The 10,087-nt window shown below is 64.1% G+C and overlaps 1 protein-coding gene across 2 annotated transcripts in view; it reads right to left on the bottom strand.

Annotated features, from left to right (window-relative positions):
* POLDIP3 (polymerase (DNA-directed), delta interacting protein 3) overlaps positions 1-10,087 on the bottom strand; it is a 13,717-nt gene that overhangs the window by 3,170 nt on the left and 460 nt on the right. Inside the window, exons 2-7 of one of the 2 annotated variants that reach the window (XM_004675618.2) lie at positions 7,377-7,767; positions 6,796-6,882; positions 5,394-5,489; positions 3,760-3,939; positions 3,179-3,256; positions 1,001-1,130 (exon numbers count right to left, since the gene is read on the bottom strand). In XM_004675618.2, coding sequence (XP_004675675.1) covers positions 1,001-1,130; positions 3,179-3,256; positions 3,760-3,939; positions 5,394-5,489; positions 6,796-6,882; positions 7,377-7,767 — 962 coding nt within the window. The remainder of the gene's footprint in view (positions 1-1,000; positions 1,131-3,178; positions 3,257-3,759; positions 3,940-5,393; positions 5,490-6,795; positions 6,883-7,376; positions 7,768-10,087) is intronic. The other variant, XM_004675619.2, reaches the window with a different exon arrangement.

The following is a 10,087-nucleotide window of genomic DNA, read 5'->3' as shown; positions in this document are numbered from 1 at the left end:
CAGGAGCCAGGTGGAGGCAAAGGTGTGAGGGACGAGGTCAGGCGGCAGGCTGGAGCGCACAGGTGCTGGCCGCTCTGCCGGGCCCGCCAACGGCCTCCCACCGCACGCTGGGCGTGCTGAGGACGCGGCGACAGCGGCCAACGCTGACTCGGAAGCATCAACACGGGCGCAGAGCTGCCCGGGCCGCCGTCCCTGCCTCGCCAGGCAGAGGCGCGTCGTGCGACGGGGCCTGTGAGGTGAGCAGCCCCCGAGGGCCCAAATCAAAGCGGGGGCAGCGGCCCCCGTACTCACGAGCAGGACACGGCTGCGGACCAAAGAGCCAGTCCGGGGCACACGTGCCTGCCGTGAGGGTTTAAGAGGCGCCGAGCCGGGCGGGCTAAAGCCAAGGCCCAGCTGTTTACTAGCACCGGGAACAAGCTTTTCAGCTTCCAAGACACAAAAAGCCTGAGGAGTGAGAGGGTGGAGACGTGAGACCCGACCAGCAGCCCATAGAAAGCCCGTGGCGGGGCGCAGCAAACCCCACTTCAGAGCAGAACGCCACCAGCGCCCAGAGCGAAGCTTCGCAGAGGGCGGCCGGCGCCAGGAGGGAGGCAGCCCCACACCGCACGCGCGCTACCAGCCAGCGCTTCCACGGCAAGACGCGAAGGACCCGAGGGGAGCAGGTGGTGACAGCCGAAGACTCCGGTGCCTCGCGGCTAGCAACGGGCGCTGCCTCCCGGCGACGGGCGCCAGGGAGGGCCACCGGCCCGTGCGACGAAACACACGTTCTCATCAAACAGAAGGGCAGCTGGAACTCCCCGAGTGCGTGGAGTTAAAATAATCCTCGTAACAAACAGGCCGAGGAGGCTACTACCAGGGAGGCTTGGCGGCCTGGTGGCCCAGCTGAAGTGAAGCGGCTCAGGAAAGGAAGCTGGACGCGCTCTTGGCTTCCCAGCAAGGCCCTCAGGGGACGCCCAGGGGAGGCTCGGGTGAGGCAGGCTCGGGTGAGGCCGCGACTCACCATCCAGACAACGGTTGTTGTACTTCTTATACGCAGTGATGGCGTCATCCTTCTTCACGAAGACCACCTCTGCGACCCCAGGGTGCACCAGCCGGGCCCGCTTCAGGGCTCCACACACGCAGAAAAGCTCCTGTCAAGGACAAGAGCGCTGGGGTTGGGGGCAGAACCCGGGCGACCGCCCCCTGCCCACCGTTCACACCTCACAGAGCACTGTGGGCGGACTGCACCCTGCTCAAATACACCAGCACCAAGAGCCCAGAAGGCTCCGCTTCAGGGGTGGGTGGTCTTGGGACATCCAAAATCTCAGCGTGGGGATGGGCGGCCTGGGCTGACAAGCCTGGAGGTCACTTCGGCGAGTGACTCCCAAAGTCCTCCTGCCTCGGAGCTGGTTTCCTCGCAGGGCTAACAGTTACAAATTTCGGAGCGTGCCATCACGCAAGTAAAAGGCCGAAGCCAACATCAAGTGGGTCCCTGGTAGAAACAGTTTTGGCGGCCGACATGGAAGGACCAGCCATCAGCTTGGCTGCAGTAGGGTCCCCAGGATGTGGGATCTTCAGTGCCCAGAGCAGGAGAATCCCCCAGAAAACCCGGACAGTTGATCACCCGAAGTCGCTGGGCTCTGCCTCAGGTCTGTGACCGCTAGTAAGGCACTTCCCTTCTCTCCTGACAAGGCAAGCTTTCTTGTCAGGGCGAGACCAGAGAAGGGCAAGCTTTCGGTAAAGGGAGCACGGTGGGGTGGGGGTGCTGGACAGGCCGCCTGGATTGAAATTTGTCTTTAGAAATAAAGAGGAAAAGTGACATATTCAAACCCGGACAGGGAGCTGGAGACGTGTGGCGGGTTTCAGTGCGGTGGCTCTCTGCGCCTCGCCCACTGGGGACCACGGCAGGTCATCCCAACAGGCTCCATGTGTCACTACTGCACGGTCACCACTGTAAGTGCTCAACAGCAGCTATTGTTACTTTCACAACCAGAAAAAGGCTTTCCTCACACTCATGAAGGACAAAAGCAGGCCGCATTCTCCTGTGCGACACTGACTGGCGTGCCCGCTCGGCTTCAGAGGTTTATTTATACATACAGGAGCCAGGTGGAGGCAAAGGTGTGAGGGACGGGAGGGTTGAGAGGATTCACCAGAGACACAGCGGGGAGACGGGAGAGGTCTGCCCCACACGTGGGTCACGGCCAGGACCGAACTCATGCTGCACAACTACTGGTAGCTTCATAGTGCCGACTGTGCCACCAGGGAAGCCCCCTGCCCCCCAACTACTTTTAAATGCCACCCCACAGCATCTGTGGTGACGATGAAAACCCTCCACCAGCATGGTGGCCAGTGTGGGCCGTGGCGGAACCGGAGCTGAGCCGCGAGGAGAGGCCAAGTCCCCGCGGTCGCCATACTGGGGTCGGTGAAGAGGGCACCTGGTTTCTAAAGTGACAGACCTCCTGGATCTGTCACTGACAGTGAATCTGAAAGCAGTCCTGGCTGCTCAGGGACCCCTCACGGGGCATCTGGTCAGGCCCTGCTCGACGCGAGTGGCCAGGAGGGCTGAGGCTTGGGCCTCCAGACCACACTAAACCAGCTCATTCCTTTTCCTCTGGAGTCATCACGTGAAGCCATGAGAAGCACTGGGTGTCACACAGGGGAACTACAGGACCCACAGAGGACACACGTCACCCCAAGATTCGCACCAGGGCCTGGCTCAGAAGCTGTGAAGAGACCTCGCAGCCAGCCTGACCACTCTCCTGCGAGGGCCTGCTTCCCGGGCTGGCCCTGGCCGGCATCCAGGAAGGCGACCTTGGGGGCGGGATCACGCGGCGCCTCCACCGTTTTGGCGACAGCGTGATTTCCAGAGGGGCTGCTCCCAAGGGACCTGGGACCTCGGCATGTTAGGCGGAGGCTGCTCCGAGGGCGAGTCTCGGTCAAAGCCCTGGCCACGAGGGCAAACGAGGCCACCCGCCTCCGCGCTCGCCGAAGCTCTCTGCGGGGCAAGGGGCTCCAGCGGGAGGACGGGCCCGGATCGCCCAGCTCCCCCTGCGCCCCGAGCGGGCTGCGCTGTAGCCCGTTAATCAAGCTCCACCCCACCAGAAGGCCACTCTGCTGGGCCCCGTGAGCACAGGGAGGTCACGAGGAGTCCCTAGCACAGAAGGGCTGGGACATCGAGTCCCGCAGGCCTGGTACTCACGACGATGTCCTCCTCGGTGACGCGAGGGTGCAGGTTGTTCACGGTCATCTTGGTGCCTTCCAAAGGGCTGAGGACAGGCTGCCAGAGAGAGCACGACAGAGGTGAGGGACCAGCCGGGTGCTCCAAGAGCAGGCAGCGAGCAGAAGGCCCAGAGGAGACACCCCTGGAGCGCCGGCCACGGCGGGCCCCCTGACCTGGGCGCCTGTCGGGCCCCAGGCTGTGTGCAGGGACAGCCTTCGCCTCCCAGCGCTCCTGGCCCTCTCTGCTCCTGTGCCAGGGCCCATCCCGGCCACACACCCTAACCCTTCCCCCGCCCCAGGTTTGACAGCAGAGCGAGCAGCTCTTCCCTCAGCGCTCAGCAGCCCTCCCGGCAGCCTGCCGCACCCCATGCGCCCAGGTGGCAGCCGCCTGTGGCGGCTCCTACGGCCTGCGGGTTCCGTAGGGCGGGGCCTGGGCCCTGGTCGCTCATACGCTAGTTGGGGCTGGGGGGCCTCGCCCCCGAGGCGTGAGCACCCAGGCCCACCGCCTCTGTCCCGGCACAGGCTGCGCTCAACAGGGCGGCCACCACCCCCATACCTTACCTCAGCAGGTGGCAGCTCTTTGGGGGGCTCCTCCTTGTTCACTAGTGTCCGGGACATGTTGGTCAGAGCTTTTGTTCGAACAGAGGAGGGGAGTGCGGGCGCGGTGTAGGCGTCATTCTGGACCACTTTGGTGAGCGGGAGGGCCTTGGACGAGGAAAGCTTGGAGCTGCTCAGCCCGGGCTAAACAAAGAGGCAGACAAGGACCTAAGAAGCGAGAGACCTGGAGGCGCCGTGAGGCTGACAAGCCGATCCTGGGGGCCGCCCAACTCCCCGCCTCTATTAGTGGTGTGGGGCCAACTGGCTGCCAGGGCCAACTCACTGGGAAGAGCAAGACTGGAGGGAAAAGCCAACCTGCCCAGGCGCCCCAGAGGCCACTCTCAACAGTGCTAGAAGCTCTGAGCAAGAAGCATCCGAGAAGCCCCGACCAGCAACGAAAGGCTTACTCCGCCCTACCGAAAGGGTACTATATACGCTAAGACCCACGCGAGGGCAGGCCAGAAGGCCAGAAGCCCGGCAGAGGCCATTTCCAGACACCTTCTATCACAGTGGGCAGCCGACACCAGCTCTGGGCCAGCCGGGTGTTGGAGGCAAGTTCGAGAAAACTCAGAGTTCCCAGCTTTTGGTCCCTGTTCCGGCCCACAGAGGTGACGCGCAGTGCTCTGACCTTGCCCGCTCCCAACAGCAGCCACACACTGGGGGAGGACGCGGGTGGACAACAGTTCCTCCCCCGCCACAACCCTAACAGGGCACAGATCCGCTGTATGAACCAGGAAGCTCCCTGCACTGACGTGTCTGAGGAAGAGGCGTGAGGCCGAGGCGGCAGGTGGCCTCACATGGCGCCTACTAGGCTCGGAAGGGGGTGCAGCAGCCTGACGGCGGAGATCTAGAGGGGCCCTCCCCGCCTGGAGCCTCCTGCCTACAGCCACCGAGCCCTAGAGCTGACCCTGGGGCCCAGCCCAGACTGCCCAGGCTTGGACCCTGGGGCCACCTTACAAGCCCTGTGCCGCCTCCCTCTCTAAGAGAGGAGGGCGCCACCCACCACCAGGGAGGGCAGGAGACGCACATGCCTGTCCACCACGGCGCTCCCCATCGGGGCTAGCAGTAGCCCGTCAGAGCGATCACCAGGAGGTCTGGCCCCTTGGAAACAAAGCAGCCTCCTTCAGCCGCAGGTCCCTGTAAGAACCTCAGCAGTAACCAGAAAATTCCTGCAAAACGGCGTCTTTGGGCCTCTGGCCGGCCGTCAGTCACGCTGCGCCCACGGAGCTCAACAGCGCAGACCCCGAGGCTCCTGGCCTGAGGCCGCAGCACAGGCACCTGTGGGGCAGCCGTTCACCCCGCTACCGCCCCCAGCTAGGAAGTCCAGACCGGAGGGCGCCGGAGCTGTGCCGTGGAGGGAGGGAAGGGAGCGCTTCTTTCCTGCCACAAAGGGGAGAAAAGGGCATTTCCCCAGCTCTGCGCCCGCCTACCGCCGCGGCCAGGACGCCTGGCCTCAGCTCGCACACAACCACGTCAGACTAGCTCCAGTTCTGAAACTGTAGGGCCCAAATGGACACGACTTCAGGAGCGCCAGGGCTGCCGCCTCCCTCGCCCGGCCGCCCGCTCACCCCAGGGAGCGCAGAAACGCGGCATCGTACCCCGTGGTGAAGGAAGCTGCCCGAGGCCGCGACCTTCATCTGTTTACTAGGAACGGGAGCGGCGATGTCGTCGTCTTCGTCCAGGTCGTATAAGTTCTGCAAATAAAGACACAGGTGAGAGCGGCGCAGCAGGGCCCAGACATCCGGAGCAAGGCCAGCGGGGGCTGGTGCTGCTGGGGCCTGCGGGGGCCGGAGTCGGGGGGCTCCCCACCCCGAAAAGCCAGATGAAAGCGCTGCAGCCCCAGCAGGCAGGCGCCACCTCCGGAGAGGCGCAGACATGCGCTCCCACCCTTGGCGGAAAGCCCGCTCCACGCGGCCGCCGTGGAAGGAAGCTTTGTCGGCAAGTCCGTCTGCCCTGAGAATTACAGGCCAACGGTTCCAGTAAGCTGGACGCGACTAGATGCGGTTACATTGTTATTTACTCTCACAGGAAAGCAAAGCACAGAACGTGCTTGTGGTGTAAAATGAAAAATGACAAAACCGGGCAAGAATGTGATCACAAGCGCAGCCGCACATTAATAAGTAACAAGGGCGCTGAGAAAAAGCAAACCGACAGGAAGCGCGGCGCACTCCCAGCAGGGGCCGCTTCCGGGAGCAAGAGCCCAAGGAACTTTGATTCTCCCTAGTTTTTCTATATTTTGCACATTGTCTGCATTAAGCACATACTGTATTTATGATAATTAACAAAAAATCGGCGTTCAACTTACTCCTCGGTCCCTGCTAGGCCTCCCCTCCCTCCCTGATAAGTCTGTTCTTGGAGGCCTCCCAGGCGCAGGGTTAATTATCAACTACCCACAGTCACTGCAGCGTGAGTTCGGTCCCAGGCCAGGGAGTGACCCACAGGGCGCAGCGGATGTCTACTGTCTCCTCGTTGCTCCCCTCAGCAGTGTACCTTGTCCATCCACCTATTCTGCTCCCCACTCTGTCTCTGGGGAGTCCTCTCACCCCTTACCTCTGGCCTGCACCCTAGCTCTTGTATGCATAAATAAGTTGTCTTTGAAAAGTTTCTTCAGGCCCTCCCTGGGGGCACAGCGGGTCAGAGCACAGCACAAAGAAGCTTAAGCCGCTTCCGCATGAGTTCGAACCCCGCCTGCCCCGGAAGGGACCACATGGCGCGGCAGACCTCTCCTGACCCGCCCGCTGCTCCCCTCCGCAGTGTACTTCGTCCATCTGCCTGTTTTGCTCCCCACTCTGTCTCTGGCCGCCCCTGAGCCTCTGGCCTGTACCCCAGTTCTGTATGCACAGATAAATAAATCTTAGAAAAAAAAAAAGTTTCTTAAAACTCATGAAATGCAAAAAGTCAAACGGAATCCCGCCTCCACTTCCTCAAATTGAGGGTGCTGGGCCGGTCCCAAGAACGCGTCCCTGTGTGTACACGCACGCATGCACGCACACCCCCTACCTGTTTGGCCTGGTGGTTATTGACAACATTGATCCTCATCCCTGCAGGGTGGGCGTGAAGAGGGGCCATGGCCTTCTGCTGAGGGACCTGAAACAGCGGGGCCATCACTTGCCTGCTGGGCCCACACGCGTTTCCACGAGTGCAAGAGCACTGAGCCTCTACTTCACGGACACCCGCCTCCAGTGTCTGGTAAAGACACGGGCTGCCGCTGGCGCAGGCGGTGGGGGCGGCCAGGGCACCAAGCTGGCAGCCAGCTCAACTAGGCTCCCACCCCGGTCCTCCCAGCGCTGGGCTTGCCATTTTGGCACTGAAACTCACACGTCTGAGCTGGAGAATCCTCGGTAAACCCTGAGTGACCAGCTGGCCGAGTGAGAGGCACGCAGGACCCGCTCTGCAGCCTGCCCGGCCCACAGGCATCCTGCCCCTCTTCCCACCACCGGCACCGTGACCCTCCTTTCTTTGACCAAGCCCTAGGTAACCCACGGCCCTCCTGAGCGCGCACCGGGGAACCCTTGGCCCGGTTCCTGCTCCCAGTCGGAGCTGCAGCTGTGGCCGGCTCTGCTCACGTGAGCCACGCTTACCTGGATGGTTTTGGTGAGCTTCAGAGCAGGGGTCACCGTCCCGATGGGGGGGCCCATGAAGGATGCGGGGGAACTCCGCTTCAAGCTGATCTTCTCCCGGGCATCCGCCATCTGGCGGGGCTTCTGGGGCGCAGCACTCTGCTGTTTGCGGGAGTTCAGCATCTCTCTGGCGTCCTGCACCTTCCCTTTGATCCGGAAGCGGGCATCTTTCTGCAAAAGCTTTTCTCGGGCATCCTTGACGCCCAGCTTGAGCCGGGCATCCGAGAGGCCAATCTTCTGCCGGGCGTCAAATCTCTGCTGGAAGGTGGCCGTGCGTGCAGGCTGGCTGAGCAGGCCCTGCTGCAGCCCAGGCCGAGATCGGACACCCCCGACGCCCGGCCTAGTGTTCAATCTGCCAATAAAAACAGCAGTCAGGGGACCGTATGAGCAGCAGCCAGTAAGGGCAGCCGTGGTAACACCGGGTCCCAGAGAGCCCCTGGGAAGCTAAGAAGCCACTCCTGGCTGAAGAAACAACCCATTGTACAGGCAGCGCTGCACTAGCAACAAAGGCGGCCCGCGCCTTTGGTCACGGGGAGATGGGGTGCAGAGGTGCCGTGACGCAAACGAAACTCCGAATGATGGCGATCCAATGCCCCTCAAAGCATCACAACCCCACACACCTTCCAAAGCTCTTCTGCAGCCAAGTTCAATCAGGCCACAGGACCCCCACTCTACAGAGCACTGCACGGGCCTGGGGCTAAGCCGGTCAGAAGGGAGCCTTGGGGCAGACGCCCCACTGGCCGGAAAGCCAGCAGGTCTGACCTGGAGCTGGAGGCCTTCAGGCAGAAAAACCTGGTAGGGCCACCTGTCCCCCTGCCTCACGCGGCTTGGGCACCCTGGGAGTCAGCGCTAGAGCATGCAGGGCACGGGAGCGGGGCGTGTAGGGAGGTGGGCAGGCGGGCGGGCGCGCGCGGAGGGGCTTCGCGACCTGCGGGGCAAAGGGCACCAGCGGGCTGTGCTGCGACTGCAGAAACCGCAGCCACACGAGGGGCGCTCCGCAGGGAGCAGGAACTGCACCCCCTTTCCAGAGTGGTGCTTCCCACCCTTGGCCACTGGGATCTTCAGACTCCGGGGGCGGGGGCGGGCACTGCTGCCCGCAGCACACGCCGGCGGCAGAGCGGAGGCTGGACCCCAGGTCCACCCTCAGCAGAGCCCCTCTTCCGGCCTTCCAACCTGGAGCTATGGAGAGGCGCCAGCCGGGCCCGGGGCGCCGGGCTACCAGCAGCTCTGGGGCTCGGCAACTCACGCCGAAGAGCGCGGGCACCGACTGAGACTCAGTGCCCACCTCAGGCCGAGAAGAGCCACGGGGCAGGCAGGACGGGCAGCCTGAGGTCTGGGGGGAGCCCCCCTCGGACCCCGCCCTCGAGTTCCGCACCCATCAAGCCAACTTCCGCCCCGGCGACAGGGACACAGAGCAAATGCTGCTCTTTCCTACAGGACGGCCGTGAGCTTGCTCCTGGCCTGTGGGGAAACTGGTTTCCACTCGGGGCAGGCGCTGCTTCCTGGGGTGCAGGTACGTTAATGCCGACTCCGCTTACTGCAGGAAACCACGTTTCTCGGCTGAAATTTGCTCAGCCCTTTCCCAGTCCCGGACAGAGCTGGGCACATGAAGTAAAAACCAGGGCGAGCCACCTGAACCTGCTGCCGCCCGCTGGCCTGGTCAGTCTTCACGCCACAGCAAAGCAACACCCTCACGCTGAGGCGGGGGCCACAGCTCCCGACAGCGCCCCCCACAACGCCTCGCTGCAGTCCTCCAGGGCAGGGACTCGCCAGATGACCCAGCAGAGCAAACAGCAGGGGCCAGGATCCGGAGCTGTGGGAGGGGCGGAACCCCAGCCCTGCGCAGCCCGATGCCCACCTGCTGTCGGGAGGGGCAGCTAGGCATGGCCTAGCTGGCCTCACCACCGGGCAGGCGGGGCGTGTCGCCACCAGCGGTGACACGGAACCACCAGCCAGGACCCAGGCGCGCCCGACCCCCCCCTTAATCCTCTAGCACCTTCAGGACCGGCTGCTAGGACAGCAGGGGCCCTGCCGGGAGGCCGGCGGGGAGGCAGAGCCCCACAGGGGCGAGGATCCTGCGGCCGCCCAGTCCCTGCAGTGTCACCCGCTGCCCTGCCCTGGAGGGCGCCCCTGTGGGTCAGGCCTGCGGGGTCGGGGGAGATGCCCTGCAGCAAATGCCCAGTAAAGCTTCGATGCCAGAGGGCTCGGCAGCGCGTCTCCTCTCCAGTCCCTGGGGCCCAGCACAGGCGACGGAGGGCCGGCCCTGGCCAGCGGGCGGTGACCAGGGCCGGCTCTTCTCCAGCCGCGGGCGGGGCGGAGCCGGCTGAGCCCCGCGGCCGCACCGCACCGGGGGACTGACCCTTCCCCCACGGGCGGCCGGCGCCGGCCGTTTCAGCCCTGGGCCTCACGCCCCCTCTGAGAAGGGGGGACGTGACGGGCTGGACGAGGGGTGGCGACAGGGGCCAGACGCGCTGGGGAACTTCAGACGCTGCACAACGGGGGGCGCGCGCAGAGGGCGGCGGGCTGACTCGGGGAGAAGGGGCTGGCTCCGCGGTCCGGGACGTCGCGTCCCCGCCAAACTTCGGGGTCCCAACTCGCGGGAGGGTGGAGACCAGGCCGCGCGGAGATCCGGAGGGGAGCCCGGGGCGGGAGACCCTGGCGCGGGGCCCGGC

The sequence above is a fragment of the Condylura cristata genome, unplaced genomic scaffold, assembly GCF_000260355.1.
Source record: "Condylura cristata isolate star-nosed mole 26May11 unplaced genomic scaffold, ConCri1.0 scaffold00004, whole genome shotgun sequence".
NCBI classification, from domain to species: Eukaryota; Metazoa; Chordata; class Mammalia; order Eulipotyphla; family Talpidae; genus Condylura; species Condylura cristata.
The sequence above is the reverse complement of the archived record's forward strand: the minus strand, read 5'-3'. Positions and strand labels throughout refer to the sequence as shown.